The 19,966-nt window shown below is 36.9% G+C and overlaps 1 protein-coding gene across 1 annotated transcript in view; it reads left to right on the top strand.

Annotated features, from left to right (window-relative positions):
• The first annotated feature begins 1,530 nt into the window (after positions 1-1,530).
• LOC142639301 (plant intracellular Ras-group-related LRR protein 6) overlaps positions 1,531-19,966 on the top strand; it is a 34,713-nt gene continuing 16,277 nt past the window's right edge. Inside the window, exons 1-10 of the mRNA XM_075813506.1 lie at positions 1,531-1,738; positions 11,789-11,852; positions 11,983-12,119; positions 12,239-12,325; positions 16,130-16,205; positions 17,160-17,234; positions 17,358-17,427; positions 17,520-17,597; positions 17,709-17,769; positions 17,899-17,977. Coding sequence (XP_075669621.1) covers positions 1,674-1,738; positions 11,789-11,852; positions 11,983-12,119; positions 12,239-12,325; positions 16,130-16,205; positions 17,160-17,234; positions 17,358-17,427; positions 17,520-17,597; positions 17,709-17,769; positions 17,899-17,977 — 792 coding nt within the window. The 5' untranslated portion in view covers positions 1,531-1,673. The remainder of the gene's footprint in view (positions 1,739-11,788; positions 11,853-11,982; positions 12,120-12,238; positions 12,326-16,129; positions 16,206-17,159; positions 17,235-17,357; positions 17,428-17,519; positions 17,598-17,708; positions 17,770-17,898; positions 17,978-19,966) is intronic.

Below are 19,966 nucleotides of genomic sequence, written 5' to 3'. Positions count from 1 at the left end.
ATATGAGAAGTGCTACTTTTTATTATATTTATTTAAGCAATTCTTTGCACAATTGCTTTTCTCAACCAAGATGAGTGAAGCAAAACAATTATAATAAATGCTCTAAATTAATTCTTACCTAAAAAATAAAGACAAAGGAAAAATGTGGGCTGGTGTGATTTCTAACACTCATGCCAACAAAGACAAACGGAGAATGAAAATCAAGGACAATGTGGTTTCCAATATCCATGAGAAAAAAAAAAAAAAAAAAAAAACCCAAGGATGATGCAATTTTGAACATCCAAAACAGTAAAGACAAACAGAAAATGAGGGTCAAGGACAATGCGATACAAATCATTACCATATCTACTTTAAAAAAAAAAAAACTTAATTACATAGTTTTTATATAAATTTTTAAAAAAATTTTGGTAATTAAATGATAGTTCTTCAACTCCCAAGCTGAAGTAGACTATTTCACATACACGGAGCTATGAAATATCATCACAAGGTTAGTTCAAATATTTCATTTCACAAATTTATGCTTGATGTTTATTGTATTTATAATTATTGTGTACGTTTTAATGTCTTTATTAATAACACAAACTAACACATTTTGTATCATAGGTTCGTGGCAAATGTTGCTGGAAAGCAATTAGAATGTGGAACAAATAATATTGCTCCACCAACTTCTCCACCGTAGCTGGCATAATATTAATAAGTTTACTTATTCCATGTTTCAGATGTAGTGTGCGTTTGGCTCAGCTTAAAAGGCCAACTTATTTTACTATTCAGCTTATTTTTGCTACTATTTATGGGCCCACTGTATTTTTTGGTACTATTTATAAGTTCTACTATACTATTTTAGCTAATTTTTACTTTTATCTATAGGACTTTCAACAAAAAAATTTTAGTTTCAACAAAATAAGTGAATCTCAAACAAACTCGTAGTGAATTATTTAACAATTTTACCTGATGTAAATATTTAACTTTCTACATTGATCCATCAACTTCTTCATAATAGATTTTGTAACAGTGATCACATGTATTTTGTAAGTAGTTTTATTGTTACAATTTCATTATGCATTTTTAATCTATGCACTATTTATAAGATTTATTCAGAGGATCTTTTTTTTTCTCCTTTAAAGATTAATACTAAATTATAGCATTGTCTTTCAATCAATAGCATGTTGATTGTTGCATAAACAAAATTGGCAAAAACGGATAATAATTATGGAATACTAATCTTTGAGCACGCGTTCAGGTGCGTGCTCAGAGATTAGTTTCTATAACACTTTTTTACCCACACGTATTTTAACAACACTTAAATAAAGTTACTAGAATAACATTATCAAATGGGCCTAAATAAAAGACATTAAAAAAAACTAAAAAAAAGAAAAAAAAAAAGACAAATATAAATGCTTATGAAATATGGAAGTAAGAATTTAGTTTAAGATTCTAGAAAGAAAATTCACCTGTACACATGGACATATAATAGGATGGAGAAATGTATAAAAAAAAAAAAAAAAAAACGAAATGTCCGAAATACCCGGTTCAAAATTTCTATCTGAGACTTCTGATCTGATAGCAAAAACTCAACTGCCATCTTTCTAAAGTAAAATCAAATGTACCATCTCAGACTTCTGATCTGAAAGGAAAACTCAAACTGCAGCGCATGAACGAGGAGCGTTCTCTTCATGGATCGGCTGCTTAAAGCTGCACGAACGTCCGGTTCTCTCAACCTATCAAATCGCTCCCTCAGGCAAGCCCCTACCAGCCCATAACTTTTTATTTCTTCAAAAAAAAAAAAAAAAAAAAATCAAATTCAACCAAATATTTCTGGACTTTTCATCACAATCCAAGAAATTTCAGAAAAATCTATATCCATCTAACATGCAATTGTGCTGTGTATGATTTTTTCGTGGGTTCCATCAATTGCATTACGAAGTAAAATGCTTAATGTTATTTTATGCTAATCTGTTTGATATTTTAGATTTAATTTAGATTGCATTATCGACTTTTTAATCGAGTCTTGATTTGCGATTTTCGATATGAAGTTATTAAAGAATGTTAATTCTTTACAATACGACCTGTGAAACAGGGAGTTGGATCCTCCAAAGTTCTTACTAGTATAGCTCAACTACGGAGTTCCTAAAATTTTATCCATTTATTTTGAAATGAGGGGATTGAAATTTGTCACATCATCAATAATTTGAATAGATACCAAAATTGTGATAGTCAATGTTTTTTTTTTTTTTTTAAATTTTATTTTATAAATGTTGATGACATGGGTAAAATCTAATTTACAATGAGTGGATGGGATTTTAGGAACTCTAAGGTGGAATAACCCTAAGAAATATGTTAGGTAGGTAGGCCGCCTTGTACCCTAGAATGCCTAGAAGATTTAATATAAATTGATCATGATCCCTTAAAAATATCATGTATGTAGAGACTGTGGTCCATGTGAAAGATAAGAGTGGAGAGGTCTCGACCACTTCAGAGTATCAAGTACGTAGAGATCGCAATCCAAATGAAAGATGATAAAACCCATAACCGTCTAGTTTCATGAGTATGTAGAAGTTGCAATTACGGTCACAAATTAGGGGAGCGTACTTTTTTTTTTTGATAAGTCACAAATGAGGGAAGATAACTTACTTGCCTGAGATGTAGCAAACACCTATCAAGATTTAAAATTAGAGTGCTCAAAGCAAGCATACACTTTGAATACACTAGCATGGAATAACATCATGTGAATTTGGTTCTATTGTGTTGGCATTCGGGGTTGGGGTAATGAATTATAGGGTTAGTCTACCTAATGGTTGGAGCCTTGAGATGAGCTGCAGACTTAAACATCTTGGGTTCAATCTGCACTAACAGTTCCCCTCGATTGCCTAATACATGGTTTTGGCAGGTGGGGTCATGTATCCATGGTTTACTTCTCAGGAGTTGGTGCAAAGGACCCTACCTTAGTGAGGTTCCACATCATAAAAGAAAAATTAATAAGGACAATCAAGGGCAGTTGTATTTAATAGTTATAGGTGAAATTTAGTTTTATGAAAGTTGAATAATTGTGAAAGCATTTGCCAATGATGTTTTCATTAATCAAGAATGTAAGTTGGTGACTTGAAGATGTTCAGGTACTGTCCTAGTCTCAACCTAAGGATGTCATCTCCCTAAATGCTTTGGGGGGTAGGAAGGTGCAACTCTAGTGGCAGAAAAAAGATTTCAGTTTAGGGGAGGCAAGATGAAAAGATAAAATGAAAAGTAAAATTAATCCAAAAAATATTAGTAGATATAAAAAAAAGTAATTATATGCTAATGTAATTGTATCCATAATCTCAATCAACAAAAAATACATATTTCATATCCTTAAAATAAAGAAAACAATAATATTCAATAATACTACGGATAGAAATTTTTTCACAATAATATTCATGTTTTTTTTTTTTAAATTATTTATTTTTTACTTATAAAAAAAAAAGTCATAATTTCTAAAGTGGTCAAGTGTGAGTTGTGTTGAAAAAGTGTTGAGTTCATGAGTGTTAATTGTGTCCATCATTCTCAGTCAACCACTTTAGCAACTGTGAAATTTGTTTTGAAAAAAAATGATATTACTATTGGTTTTGGTATACAAAGATACATTTTTAAAAATTATTTTGTAGGACCAACTAATCAAGACTTCCCGTGAGAAGAGTGACAACAAGCAAATAAATTATTAAAATATCAGTTTTACGTGGACCCATTATCACCATCTTTTGATTAGGAAACCACAATGTATGTGGTTGTTTTATGGGAAGTAAATTGCTGTATGGGAGGGGGCCAAATACTTAGAATATACTAAGGCATCAGTGTATATATCAATTTTTGGGGAGATCAGGGGGCAATTACCCCCTCTCGCTTGGATCTGCCATTTTGCACCTCCACAAACTCAAGAAAGGTGCCTTTTGAATGACGTGGGGCAAATACCGCAAATCTTTCTATTTTACATCAGACACTGTCAAGCAATGGTTATACTTAGCTGCTATTGCTAAAGTTGCTAAGTGATAAACGGTGCTAAGTTCTTCAAAGAGCTATATGCCTCACTCTTGCCCTATGATGGTAATGTGCATGTAATGCAAGTTTTTTGTGAATGTTGGTGCCCTGGTACGAACAAGCTGCATACATTTATGGGAGAAATCTCCCTTACCTTTTGGGACTTACATTTTTATAGGTAATATAAGAATTATTATTAATGAAAGTGGAAAAAGAAAAATACAATGTGTTCATGAGAATGAACTCAGGAAAGCACAAAACAGAACACCACAGAAAAACAATCAAGAGACTAACATATGATTGATGGATTTTCCATTTGGGGTTCTTTCTATGATGAAGTAGTTCCAAAGGAGATGCTGTCCTTTCCCTAATGTGGTGTTTGGTACGGGGTAATGTTTTAGGATTCCCAGAAATGTTTAAATATTCCCATATTTGGTTGCAAATCACGCTAGGGAATCAGATGCTAGGGGAATCTGGATTCTCTCCTTAAACTCCTCTCAGTAGGAATGTGGGTTCTCTTTAAAACATGTGGGAATTCAGATTCCCAAGCTTAAAGGAAATTGTATTTTTTATAAATTGACAATTTTAACCATTTTTCCTTATCATTTAAGCAATTAAGATAAAATATAAAACAAATTATCAATATCTCCCTTGTCTTATCTTTTCCTGCTAAAATAATATAAACATGATAGATAACTATGTTGATATATTCTTTAACAAAGTTTTATTTAGGTTCACGTGTGGGAAAAAAAAAGTTGTAAGGTTGTTTTGTTATGAATTAAACTCTTTTAAAAATTATTATTAAGAATAAAAGCATTTTAAAATTTAAATATTTATTTTTGTATTGTACTTGTCATTTTGAAATGTTAGACTATAATTTTAATGAATTTGTCATAATTAATAGTTTATATTTAGTTTTTCATTATTTATTTAGAGGAAGATCTTTTTTGAAGGACTTGGTAGTTCATATTCAAATCTAAGGATAGAATGGGAAAAATAAATAATTTATTTAAGATTTCTGGGAATAAACCAAACATTATCATCTCACATTCCCAATGAAACCAAACATAGGAATAGCTACATTCCTAGGAATGTGATTTCTAGGAATTACATTCATGGGAATCTGGATGTTAAGAGTAATGTGGATTCTCCTGTACCAAACGCCACATAAATTTTCAACATTTGTTTGTAACATTTGTATTTGTTTGTATTAAAGTACCTTGAAATTATTTGTCTTGTTTTGTCAAATACTAAGAGTAGAATTTACTTTCTTTGTGCATTTCTTAGAATTTACTTTCTTTGTGCATTTCTCTTTTAAAATTTTTGGTTCAAATTCTTTGACATGTTGAAACCACAATTATTTTCTTCATAGAGGATAGGCCAATGGTTCATTATTTACTTATTCTCTTTACCATTTCCAAAATGACAAGAATAATGACGCCAATGAGCTCTAGCTCAAGTCAAATTTCACCTCCCCCCTTACAAGTTCTAGGTAAAGGAGTTAAGAAACATCCAACCACCTTCACCATACTCATTCTTGATCCTCAAAACACTGGTCATACCTGTGCTTATGGCATGCTAAAGGGATAGATCCCCAAGCCTTGAGAGGCCCGGCTACCTCAAATTAGTCAGAAATTTTGTTTTCGGTTTTTTTGTTTTATTTCTGTTTTGGATCGATATGGGTGGATCTCGCAGTTTTTTTATTGAATCGAAGTTGTTTCAATTGGTGGTTGAGGAAGGGGGGAGCTTTTTCTCCCTTAAGATTTTTGAACGAGGGAAGTATTTCATGCACTCAGTGTTTATGGGTAGGAATGCAGCAAGCTGGTTAATGCAGAGCTTGGAACAAATGGGGATTGGGGTCAACCCCAAACATTTCTTCACGCTCAGGGATGGAGACTCTGCCTACACAGTGCAACAGGGTTCTAACCCGTTTGGGCAATTTATTTTAGTAACAGAGTTAAAAGTTGGCAGGATGAGAAGATCGATCATTATTCCTACAGGCAAGGCACAACAAGGTTGGAGGGCTTTTGGAATTGAATTGCAGAGAATGTTGGAACCTTCTCATTATGCGTTGGGTTCAAAAGCTCTACCGTATAAGGCTAAGTTGGGTTCAGAGATTCATCCTTCCCGGTCCTTTGCTGAAACGGTAAAAGCGCCTGTGCAAGTAAGGAAGCCTTTGCACCAGCCCTCCATTAGGGAGACAGAGAAGTTTCAAGTAGTGGAGAACACAACGCAGCCTCCGAGAGACGAAGTGGGGATTCAGGTGGTGGCTTTTGAAGCTCCGGCTGATAATGCTTTACCGATTGCCGTGGGTGGTGTGGAGGGGAGCCACCGTAGTATTAATGGAGATGCTAGGCTTAAGGAGAAAATCCCGGAACAGAATAAATTCAGATTGAATAATTTGAATTTGAAAGCTGTTGATTCTGGCAGGGAGCGTCAAATTAGGAGGTCTGGTTGGTTAAGGAAAGGATTGACTGTGGAAGTAAATGAATTTGGTAAGAGGCGGGTGTCTTGGCAACGTTATAGGGGAGATAAGCAAGCTGTTAAGTGGGTGGCACGTGAGGAAATTTCTGCCCAGGTTGTGAATAAGGGAATGGACAATGGGCCTTTTGAAGCCCATGCAGTTAAGTGTTGCCCAGGCCCAATGTTGACTAGCCCTTTTGTTTTTGAGGCAGGGGCTTGCTCCAAACAGTCAGAACTTATACCCAGCCCAGGTCTTACAGGCCCATTTGTTGAGGATGGTAAGTTAGAGTCAAGCACCTCGGGCCTGAGCGCAATCTCGAATGGTGTGACTGTCTCAGTGAGCTCGGTGCTTGGTTCTCTACCACCAAGGAGGACGACGAAGGCTCCGATGGCCAACCTAGGCTCGACTTCTCCCATATCGGCGCTGGAAGTACCTGGCGGGAGTGGGTCTTGTGTTCCAGTGAGCCCGAGCTGCCTTACCCAGCCCCCTACCGTGCCGATATTGACATCGGAAGTGGTGCAGGATGTTTGCGAGGTGGGTTCATCAACGGTAGCTCCGATATGTACTTCGGTTGAGCCGGTAGAGATGAAGGTGATGTCTTCAGGGGACTTGATAGAACAGTTGGTGGAGATGTCGTCATCTCCGACGAAGACGAAGGAGGAGGATGATGAGTTGTTGGGTCCGGAGGTAAGGGCGACGGAGCACGAGGCCTCTGATGGTAAGGTGGTATTTAATCATTCTCCCACTATTAGGGAATTGGTCAGTGACTTGGATAAATCATGGGGTAATTCCAAAGAATGGATGCTACAATTGCGAGATGGTCGACAAGTAGTGATTCCGTTAGCTCTATATCGATCTCCAGAAAGTGTGTCGGATTGCTCAGTCACTGATGTAGAGGCTGTAACAGGTAATGACACTTTTATCAATGACGGTCAAATGGTTAGTTGGGCAGAGGACTGTGATGGGTTAGTTGATTCTTGGTCTATTGTTAAGGAGGCAGAGGAGGAGATGGGGGATTTTGATGAGAGGTTGATGTCTTGGGAGTGTAGTGGCAAGCCGTTAGAGGTGGTACCTTTGGCCACAGAAGTTCCTTTGGAGTTGGAGTGTAGTTCTGAGCGGGGGGGTTGGGTGTATGGAGTCGGGTGATGGTAATAATTTATCACTATGGGTAACAAATCGGATTAAGGCTTTTAGAAAATCAGTGGGCACCTCGTTGGAAGGTTTTGAGGAGCAGATTACGGGATTGCTGCTGGCTATAGAGGCCAAGAAAAAGGATAAAAAGCTTAAGGCAGTAGATGATCAAATGAAGCACGGTAAGTCGGGGCAGAAAGGTCAGCGGGAGTTGAAAAATTTATTGACATCTCTGAATGTCGAGGTTGGTTCAACGAAACCGAGGAATATAAGTAAGGAGAGGGCTGTGGTGGTTCATCAATGAATTTGAAGATTATTTCTTGGAATGTTAGAGGGCTGAATGATAGGGATAAAAGGCTTCGGGTTCGTAATTTGGTAAGGAGATGGAAGCCAGATGTTATTTGTATTCAAGAAACTAAAATGGAGTTGATAACTAGAGATGTGATTCACAGTTTGTGGAGGGGTCAACATGTCGATTGGTCTTATCTAGGCTCTTGCGGAGCTTCTGGAGGGGTGTTACTGATGTGGGATACACGGGTTGTGAATAAAGAGGAGGAAGCTGTGGGGCGATTTTCAGTTTCTTGTAGATTTACTAGTGTGTCAGATCAGTTTGTTTGGGTGTTTACTGGTATCTATGGTCCTAATTCTGTGAGAGACAGAAGGTTCTTATGGGAAGAATTATTTGGTTTGAACAGTTGGTGGAATGTTCCATGGTGTGTAGGTGGTGACTTTAACGTGGTTAGGTTTCCTTCTGAGCGTTCTGGTTCAACCTCTTTTACTACTGCCATGCGGGAGTTCTCCAATTTTATTTTTGAGCAAGGTCTCATTGATATTCCGCTTCAAGGGGGATCTTTCACTTGGTCTAATATTCGTGAAGTTGCTTTGAAGGCTAGGCTGGACAGGTTTTTGTTTTCTGCAGATTGGGATGATAAGTTTCCATCTGTTTCTCAACAACGTTTGCCTAGGCTGTTATCTGATCACTTCCCGATTGTTCTTGAGGGTGGTTCCTTTCAGAGCGGTAGGAGGCCATTTAGATTTGAGAATATGTGGCTGAAAGATGAGCGTTTCGTGGAGAGGGTGCGATCCTGGTGGGCATCTTATAATGTCCAAGGAGCTCCGAGTTTTGTGTTGGCCTATAAATTGAAGCTTTTGAAAAATGATTTGAAGAAATGGAATGTGGAGGTTTTTGGAAATGTTGAAGATCGGGTGAGAAAATTGTGGCAAGAGCTTCGTGATTTAGAGATGATTGAGGATAGTCGAACTTTAGTTGTGGAGGAAAGGCTGGAGTTGGAGAGAGTTCGAGGTGAATTAGAAAAAGTTACTTTGATGGAGGAAATCTGTTGGAGGCAGAAGTCTAGAGTCCTTTGTAGTAGAGAAGGAGACACCAAATTCTTTCATCGTATAGCTAACTCTCACAGAAGATTTAATTCCATTGATAGGCTTATGGTAGATGGAGAATTGTCTTCAGATTCGGAGGCTATAGCTGGTTGTATCTCTCATTTTTATAGGCAGCTATATGCTGAAACTGTGGCTCATAGACCTTTACTAGATGATGTGGAGTTCTCTTGTATCTCGGAGGATGATGCATTGTGGCTAGATAGGCCTTTTGATGAGGAAGAGGTGTTTGGGGTGATTAGTGATTTTAAGGGTGATAAGGCTCCTGGCCCGGATGGCTTTTCTATGGTGTTCTTTGAGTCTTGCTGGTGTTTGTTGAAGGCTGAAATTATGGCAGTGTTCCAAAATTTTCATACTCAGGCTGTGTTTGAGAAGAGCCTTAATACTTCTTTCCTTGCTCTTATTCCCAAAAAGGTGGATGCTGTGGAGATCAAGGATTTTCGGCCTATTAGTTTAGTTGGTGGGATTTATAAGATCATTTCTAAAGTGTTGGCTAATCGTCTCAGAAGGGTGGCACATGGGCTTATTTCGAATTCTCAGAATGCATTTGTGAAAGGTAGACAGATATTGGACTCTTTTTTGATTGCTTCAGAATGTATTGATAGTAGATTGAAGTCAGGTGTTCCGGGAGTGTTGTGTAAGTTGGATGTGGAGAAGGCTTACGACCATGTGAGCTGGGGTTTTTTAATGTATATGCTTCAGCGTTGTGGGTTTTCAGAGAAATGGAGAAAGTGGATAATGTGTTGCATCTCTACTGTTAAATTCTCCATTCTGATCAATGGTAGTCCTTCTGATTTTTTTGGTAGTTCTAGGGGGATTCGGCAAGGGGACCCCTTGTCTCCGTTGCTATTTGACATTGTTATGGAGGGGTTGAGTCGTTTGTTGGATGTGGCTGTTACTTCTGGTCAGTTCTCAGGCTTCTCTGTAGGTAATTCAGCTGGCAACTCGGTGATGGTGTCTCATCTTTTGTTTGCTGATGACACTCTTATTTTTTGTGACGCTGATTCTTCGCATATAGCTTGTTTAAGAGCGATCCTAGCTAGATTTGAGGAGGTCTCAGGCTTAAGGATTAATTTGGGGAAATTTGAGTTGGTTCCTATAGGGGAGGTCTACAATATGGATGTGTTGGTGGGGATGCTGGGTTGTAGGCTATCCTCTCTTCCATTGAGATATTTGGGGCTACCGTTAGGAGCTAAATTTAAGGAGTTGTCAATTTGGAATCCTATTTTGGAGAAGATGGAAATGAGATTAGCAGGGTGGAAGAGGTTGTATCTATCTAAGGGGGGGGGTAAGGTAACTCTTATTAAAAGTACTCTTTCCTCCTTACCTACTTACTTCCTTTCCCTTCTGCCTCTTCCTGGGAAGGTGGCGAATCGTATGGAGAAGTTACAGCGTGATTTTTTGTGGAGTGGTCTTAATGGTGACTCTAAATTACACTTGGTCAATTGGGCTCAGGTTTGTAAGCCGTTGCAGGTTGGAGGGTTAGGTATTAGACGTTTGAGGAGTTTTAATGCTGCCTTGTTAGGAAAATGGTTATGGAGGTATGGCATGGAGACCGATGCTCTATGGAGGAGGGTTATTGCAGTGAAATACGGGAATGATTGGGGTGGTTGGTGCACGAAAAAGGTGACCAGTGCTTATGGTGTTAGTTTGTGGAGACATATTAGGAGTGGTTGGACACGTTTTTCTAAACTTCTTATGTATGATGTGGGCGATGGTACTCGAGTGAAGTTTTGGAAGCATGTATGGTGTGGTGATCGTACTTTCCAAGAAGCTTTTCCGGAGCTCTATTGTATTAGTAGAACAAAGGATTCTTCAGTAGCGGAGGTTATGTGTTGGTCTGGTGGGAGGATTCATTGGGATGCTAAATTTCGTCGTCCTCCACAGGATTGGGAACAAGAATCCTTTGATCGGTTTATGGATATGGTCTACTCTTCGACGGTACGGGGTTTGGGTCCGGATCGGTTGTGTTGGAAGCCAGCAAGGAGTAGAGGTTTTGAGGTTAGAGATTTCTATCTTTCTTTTTACCCTCCTACCACCTTACCTTTCCCTTGGAAGTTGGTTTGGAAATCGAAGGTTCCTCCAAGGGTAGCTTTCTTTTCATGGTCTGCTTCTTTAGGTAAGATTTTAACAACAGATAATCTTCACAAACGACGTGTGCTAGTTTTGGATTGGTGCTATATGTGTAAGAATTGTGGGGAGTCAGTGGATCATCTTCTTCTTCATTGCCCCATTGCTTGTGAGTTGTGGTCGTTGGTGTTTTGCCTATTTGGAATTCATTGGGTTATGCCTCAGAAGGTTATTGAGTTGTTTGAGTCTTGGCAGGGTAAGTTTGGAAGACATAGAAATATAGAGTTGTGGAGAATTGTGCCTCATTGCTTGTTATGGTGTATTTGGCGCGAAAGGAATGAGAGATGCTTCGAGGGCTGTGAACGCTCTATACTAGAGATTAAGTCTTTATTCCTACACACTCTCCTCGATTGGAGTGTGGTTTTTTGTCATTTTTCTTGTTCTTCTCTTCCTATTTTACTTGATCGTTGTAATCTTGGTTATTGATTTATGCCCCCATAGTACATTCCCAATGTACTCGGGTTGGTTATTCTTCATTTTTTAATAAAATTTTCGTTACTTATCAAAAAAAAAAAAATGACAAGAATAATAAAAAATTTTAGGAAAAATTTGTTAAGTGCTGCTTCATTGCAGTTTGCATAATCACAATTCGTCATAGTAGAGCATGATGTAATTAATTCTGTATTACGAACTTTTATTTCTTTGTGCTTCTATTATCAGGGATGTGCCAAATGAGGTCTACCAAAGTTTGGATGCCATTGGAAAGGATGAAAATTGGTGGGAGGTAATTTATTTTGATGTTTTCATTTTGTTCTTCCTTAACACACCTCATTAAATGTTAGCTAGAGATTAAGTTGCAGACAATTATGAAAGATATATAAAACCAACTGACGGCTTCATTGCTTGTATGACAGGCTGTGGAGCTACAAAAGCTCATTTTGGCTCATAATAATATTGAGTCATTGAAAGAAGATCTTAGGAATTTACCTCAACTTACCGTATTGAATGTCAGCCACAATAAACTTTCCGACCTTCCAGCTGCAATAGGAGAGTGGGTTGTCTGAACATACTTATTTATCTTATTTTTCGAGAATGTTTTCCCATTTCTTACTGTTTTTTACTAATGTTGTGCATTTTTTTATTGTTTTTTCTCCTTGACACATTTGACAGGCTTCCTATGCTAAAATCATTAGATGTGTCCTTTAACTTAATACTAAAATTACCTGAGGAAATTGGATCGGCAACTTCTCTTGTCAAGTATCTTTCTTTCTTTTTCCTCTTCTTCTTATTCTCTTTCCCCCTCCCCTCCTCCCTTTAATTTTATAATATCTGGTAGATTTTCTTCTTCCAAGTTGCTGTTTTTATGTGTCTTTGTGTGGATTTCTGTTTCTTTATGGTTCTTAGTATTTGATATATCTGAGTGAAAACCAAGAAATGGCAAGCGTATATTATATGTGAGCATCTCTATAGCAATAACCTCCTACTGATTGAATTTGAGGTGGCTGCATGTCTTTTTCCACTCTGTTTCCCTTTTGTTTTGTTTTTCTTCTGTCTGTGTGGGTGGGTGGGTAGGGGGGTGGGGTGGGGTTATATAATGCAGCCTAAAGAATTACAAAAAAATGGAGGGGATGTCATTATATTTCTTTATAATTAGTGAATTTTAATGGATAAATGGAACTGCTTCGGCACACATTGCGTGCATATAATACATCCTAAGGTTACAAAGAAAAGGGAATTACAATTGAAAAGAGAGAATCAACAAAATCTACAACAGATTGGAAACTGACAAGACCCAAAGCAAAGGACCATTCAATCAATTTTCTAATGAAATATGACTTCAATTGAACCACCAAGGCTTCCATATCTTCAAATGGATGACAATTCCTCTCTCTCCTGTGTCCGCGACAAGCATAGGGGTTATAGATAAAGGAAGAGTGTTTACCGAACCAATTCCTCCAACCAAATAAAAGATCAATGACACTCCTTGGCATTACCCAATGAATCCCAACATAGAGAAGACAAAACTCCAAAATCATGTGCAACAAAAAATGTTTCATAGTCTCCCCACTTTGCCTACACATGTAGCATCATTCAGCCAGAGTTAATCCTCTCTTCATAAGGTTATCACAAGTAGAATCTTCCCCCTACTTGTTGTCCACTCAAAGATGCAACCCATTTCAGAGCCTTGGCACTCCAAATTCTTTTCCCCAGGAAAAGAACATCACCTAAGCCTCATAATCCCTTGTGGTATGAAGTATGAACGAACATCAAAGTTGCCATTGCAAGCTCCACCTCTTACTTGATTTGTTGGATTACAAAACATCCAACAACTAACCAACTCTAATGATCATTGAAATCTCTTATAAGCGTGAGATTCCATAAGTGCATCCTCCATTTTGACTCTCTGCATAAGAATTAATTGAGGCATCTTATCAGCTGCATATGCAAACAACTTCTGGTTTATCTTTGTCAAAGATTGACTTCTATCTTACTTGTCATGTCAAAATCTCACTCAGTTGCCATGCCTTACCTCAAGTGCTTATGACCAATAAATACCTACGCAAATATTCCCCCATAAACTACAATTGTGGGCACTTCTAACCCGCTTTGTTGATCAACCACTCCAAACCTCCCCATATTTCAAAACAACAACCTTTCTCCACAAACCAGTATTTTCCTCCCTAAAATGTCATATGCCATAGCCATTTAAATTGGGAGATTTGTCTGTGTGGTACTCTAGGTTGCACCGACACGCCATTTTTGGCGACGTGTCGGTGTCCGACACGTGTCGGACACAGATACCGGCACAACTCGCCGGACTCCGGTGTCCAAGCGGTGTCCTCTTTTTTTTTTTTTTTTTTTCTCCGCTTCTCCGACATGGCGCCAACGCGGCTCCGACACGGTGGACACTCCAGCAGTGAAAAAAAAAAAAAAACAGAAAATCACATATTAACCCTCCCTCTGGCCTCTGGCCTCTGCCCTGCTGCCCTCTGTCCCTCACCGGTGCTAGATTGGGCCGATCGGCGAGTCAGTGAGCTCCATAGACAGTCGCCGTTGACGCCGTGCCTTCCAATCTCTCTCTCTCGGCGTGGACAAGACACACAGGCGAATGGTCCAATCTCTTCTCTTCTCTCTCTGTTTTTTTTTTTTTTTTTTTTTTTTTTTTTTTTTTTTTCTTTTTCAGGCGAAAGGCCCTCTGTTTTTTCTCTCTCACAGTCTTTATTTTTTTCTCCCTCACTGTCACTGCGTTGCTTGTAGCGCGTTTTTTCTTTTATTTTATTTTATTTTTATTTTTTTTATTCCTGCTCTCACTGTTACTGTGTTATACTGTATATATATATATATATATATATATATATATATATATATATATATATTTTGTTTCTTTACTTTTGGTTTGTACTCTAAATATTTTATGTGTATTATTGTATCACTTTGAGTGTTAGTTTACTTATTTGTAGTTCTTACATAATTTAAATTTTAGACATAAATGTATTTTATGTTTAAAAATATTAAAAAATATGCCTAAATATAAAATTTAATTAATTATTTAATTTCCATGTCCACGCCGTGTCATGTCCTTATTTTTTAAAAATTGCCGAATCCCCATGTCCATGCATCATACGTGGTACTGGTGGGTTTAGGTTTAGGAGAATTTGTAGATCTCGGGTTTACAATCGTTGAAGAAAAGGTGATTAAGGGTCAAAATTGGCCAGGTTTTGATGAGCTGTATATGGTTATTTGATAGAGAAGACACATGGGATTTTTAGGGTTATGATAGGTAAAAGACAGAGCTTGATATGGGGTTGTAAGGAAGAAGAAAAGAGAGAATTTTATGTTGTTTAGGGGCTGTATCAACAGCATTGGTGATTAGTACTAGAACAAAGAGGGGTTGTAAGGAAGAAGAAAAGAGAGAATTTTAAGTTGTTTCGGGGCTGTCTCAACAGCATTGGTGATTCGTACCAGAAGAAAGAGAAGAAGAAAAGAGAGAAGAGAAAGGGAAAAAAGAACACACAAAGGCCAACATGCTTCAATGCTTAAAATAATTAATATTTTATTGATGAAATCCATATCTTTTTTATTTAATTTTTGATAAGTAATATAAGTGTATATTAAAAATACTACTTTATGCAAAAAAAGCACAAAGAAGTCAAATTATACAAGCAGGAAAAAGAATAGAACAGAAAACTAGTTACGAGAGAGAAGAGAACTAATGAATAGAGGTAAGCAATCACTAGATGTGAGTCTCAAAGCCCGAGGCCAATCAAACAGATAAACACTAAATGAAGCAAGCAACTGGTCTTTCGAACTATCCACATTCTCAAAAGTACGTCTATTATGCTCCCTCCATATACACCACATTAGGCACAACATAACTAAATTCAAAATGTCTGATGAGTGATTTCCTAACCAATTCCTACAATCAAAAAGAAGACTTGGTGCCGTTCTTGATGGAACCCTAGAAACTCCAAAGGATCTAAAGACAAAACACCATGACTGATGAACCTTCTCACAATGAAGCAGTAAATGATTCACTGTTTCCCCACAACAACAACACATAACGCACCAGTCAACAAAAGCGAAACCTTCCTCAAATTCTCTCCATTGAGTATTTTATCCCAAACTCCATATCTTTTTTAAGATACTAACTCAAATTTTGGCTTAAGTGAAGGACATTGACGTGAAAGTTAAATCCAAACACTTCAAGATTTTAATGATTTAGTTTTCCTATGAACTTATTTTAATTTTTCATTCATAATCAATATGACATTTTATTGATTTCAAAATGATATTGTGATGACATTCCTAGCCAGGTCACTTTCCATTGTTTCTTATTTATTACAAATACATTTTGATGCAACTAATTTGTGGTATTTATATAACAAAACCATGGTGTTCTCAATATGCAGGACTGCCACTTGTTTTTATCTGTACACAACTTTTTATGTTTTCATTTTCCTGCTAGTGAACATGGAGTTGATTTTAACCTTTAGCAACTTTATTAAAAAAAAAAAAAAACTTCAGCACTTGATAATAATGTTTTTTATGTGATCATTCCAGGTTTGATTGTTCTTGCAATCGGCTTAAGGAACTTCCAAGTTCCATTGGACGGTGTGTAGAATTATCAGATCTGAAGGTAATGCTTTAACGTCATTGAATTGCAAACATCCAGGAGTGGCTATGCCATTGATAAATTAAAAAAAAAAGGGCTTCTGTAGAGTTTAACCTTTGGACAGAATCAGGTTGAGTATTCTAGACGTGGATAAGTTGGCATTTGGTTAAATAGCCCATGCATTATACCATGCTAACAATCAGAACATGTTATATTTGTATTGTTAAGTTCAGAAAAGGAGATACATAGTGAACACAATGATTATGTTATCTTTGTTATCTCTCATTATGCCTCCTAATGCCTGTTACAGTTCTACTGTACATTGAGTGTGCGTTCGCATACTGCTTATTTTGCTGAAAACTGAAAATAATAAAAAAATAATTTTTTACTGTTCATTACTGTTCATTGGCCTAAATACACTGTTCATGACCAATGAACAGTGCATAACAGGCTGGTTTAAAAAAAAAAAAGAAGAAGCCAAAAACGTGACTTTACTCCAGACGCAGACTCAAACATCCCTATCCAAACGGAGCCTGAAGGAATATCATCTGTTGAATTTTATTTTGACCTTGTTGGAACATTTTTGTTTCATACGCATCACAAATAAAGAGCAGATCTTGACACCTTCGTAAGTGGATGCAACCTCTGAGATTTTAGCTAAAATCTTTTGTAGGGTTTTGTTAGCACTGTATCTGCATTACTTTCCTTTTATTTTAAAATTAACCTCGTTCATACTCTGTAACATGGTACTGAGACTGTTGCTTATGTAAGACTAGTAAAGTTGCTCTAAATTGTGATATTCTAAATTTCTAATTCCACTAGTTGATTGGTTGTCCCTCCCAATCAGCCTTTGAAACATCAATGAAACCTAATGTTGTGCTTTGCTATTTTTGTGATCTGCTAAGCCTTCTTGACGTAAAGGTCTTTTTTTCGGCTTGTATTTTCTGATGACATGTGCCTTATGATTCTCTCTCTCAGGCATCAAAAAATGTTATCGTTGGCTTGCCAGAAGATCTAGTAAACTGTTCAAAGTTGACAAAACTAGACGTGGAGGTATTAGTCGGGTTTATAATCTGAGGAATTAGATGACCGGTCTGCTTGTTTATATACTGTAAAGTAATTATTGTTCATGTATTTGTGGCAACATATGTGTAATTCATCTTCTATCTCTGCCAGGGAAACAAGCTAACTGTGCTTTCAGAGAATTTGATTGCATCATGGACAATGCTTACTGAATTCAATGCATGTAATTATCTTCTGTTTTACTATCCAAGTGTTAAGTCATACATGTACAATTATGGATATGTTGAAATGGTGCTTGTTACTGTATCTTTGCAGCAAAAAATTTGTTGAGCAGTATACCGGAGAACATTGGGAATCTTTCACATCTCATTCGTTTTGATCTTCATCAGAACAGTGAGTAAATTAAGCAAGAAATACCTTCTTTTTTATCCATTTTTTTTTGTTTCATTTAAGCTCATTTCTTCCATGTCTTCTAAAATTTTTTCTATGTAACGATTTCTGCAGAAATTTCTTCAATCCCACCATCAATAATGGGATGCTCTTCTCTTGTGGAGTTCTATATGGGGTCATATTCTCCTTTATTATTAATTGATAATATTAAAATTTTAGTGGCATTTGGAGTGTGTGGATTTTCTTCTACTTAAAAAATCTGCATCTTTGATATTTGTTTGGCATTTGTGGCATCAAATTTCAGGAATAACTCACTGTCTTCATTACCAACAGAGATTGGGGTGCTTTCACGTTTAGGGAATTTAGATCTTCACTCAAATCAGGTAACTTTTTTGTATGTAAAATTAATTCTATTCCACATGAATACTAAAAAAGAATACAAAATACATCATGAAATTTACATATTTAAGTTTAACATATCTATAAATACCATAAAACAACATGAGGTAGTATATCCTAATACAATCATTTAATTATACAAACATCGTAACATTTTTAGATGGGTATAGTCGACATTCCAAGCTTTAGAATATAGAGATATTATTTGGGAAGATCTCCCTTCTATTAGTTTGTTAAGGTAGATGGGCTTGAGTAATTTCTTTATTTATTATTAACAAAATAAAAGAAAAATCTCTATAGGAAGAGCTTCCCAAAGAATACAATCATTTTGTTCCCTCCAAATTATCCTCACAACACAATGAGGAGTCGCAGACTAAACAACATTATTGCTATGCCTCCCATATAACCTTTTCCAACAAGGTAAAATATCTGTCACCTTGTGCAACATCACCCAATGCAACCCACAAACAAAGAAAATAAAGGTTCACATATTATGAGCAACTGGACAATGAAGCAGTAGATGATCCACATATTCTCCACTATCCTTACACACGCAATACCAGTTGACTAGTATTTTTTTCATATCAGTAATTCCTTATGTTTATTTCTCTTCGAAATCTGTTGCTCATTTGGTAATAATAATTTTGCATGTAAATTCTTTAGTCCTTCCTAATATTATATGTACCCTATCGATTTAATTGCTTGAGTGGACTTGTATGTAGAATTAAGTATCAGATGGTGGAGACAATTTCCAGTAGTGCAGAGTCAAAGAGAGATTTTTAATAATAAAAAAAAAAAAATGCTATATCACAAATATTTAAACCATGGTTTTGTAGAATACCATGGTTTACAGTCGCTTTGCAATACCACGAGCTATTGCAGTTTTAGGGTTACCATGTTGGGCCCTAATATTATCCTATATAAGCCTATGTCAGGTCCATTGTAATTCAATTAGTCTATATAGCAAAGATGTAGCTTTTAGCACTTGGATGTAAGCTGTTAAGCTAAACCAGATTAATTTTGCTTTTGCTGTATATATTTCTCTATTCTCATTTAATATTAATTGCAACAACAATTTAAACATGGTATCAAAGTCAGGCCTTTTGTTGGTTCCCCAAAGGCTGTAATCTCGCTCATATCTCTCACTATGACATTTTCCTTTGTTGATGTCTTCCATTTCCTATAATGCTTCTCTTTGCTGATGTCCTTTGGCCAACAGTGCCACTCTCCTACGGTCGTTGGTTTCACCATCCTTTGGTCACCGCTCATTGGGGATTTCCTCTATTGCCTGTGTTTGTCTTGATTATTCCATCGTTTGGTCATTGTTTTTCTGCCAATGTTCTCTAGCTGTGGTGCATTCATAGTCCAATCATAGTAGTCATCCTCTAGCTACTACTTTAGCTGTCCTCCAGCCACAACAACCATTTTCTGGCCTCCATTTGTTGCTGACCGTCATCATTTGGTGTCACTTGTGGCTAATTTGTGTGTTCCATCCCATGTTCAGCCAGGTAGCATTTTCTCAATGGTCTCACATTCCAAAATCTAGTTTCCACCTTTGAGTTTAAGGACGAATAGGATGTACCATAAATATGTGGACCATGGTTTTGTAGAATACTATGGGCTACAAGGTTTTGCAATACCACTAGCTACCGTGGTTATTACTAGACATAATATTTTAGAGGTCGAGTCTTGGTGTGATGGCAAGTGCCTTCCACCAATTGCAACAGGTCTGGGTTCAAGTCCGAAAATCAGGCTCCAAAACATTGGGGATAAGGCTGCTTACCATGATTTCTCGCAGAGCCCACAAAAGTGGGAGTTTTGTGCATTGGGTACGACCTCTTATACTAGGTATATTATTTTCCCATTTTTACTCTATATTGGGTCCATTGAAATACAATAATTATATAGAGCTAAGATGTAGCCGCTTAGGGCTTTCCATTGTGGATGTAATTGATTAGGTTGAACCATGTTAA

Source organism: Castanea sativa, chromosome 6 (genome assembly GCF_040712315.1).
Source record: "Castanea sativa cultivar Marrone di Chiusa Pesio chromosome 6, ASM4071231v1".
NCBI lineage: Eukaryota > Viridiplantae > Streptophyta > Magnoliopsida > Fagales > Fagaceae > Castanea > Castanea sativa.
The sequence above is the reverse complement of the archived record's forward strand: the minus strand, read 5'-3'. Positions and strand labels throughout refer to the sequence as shown.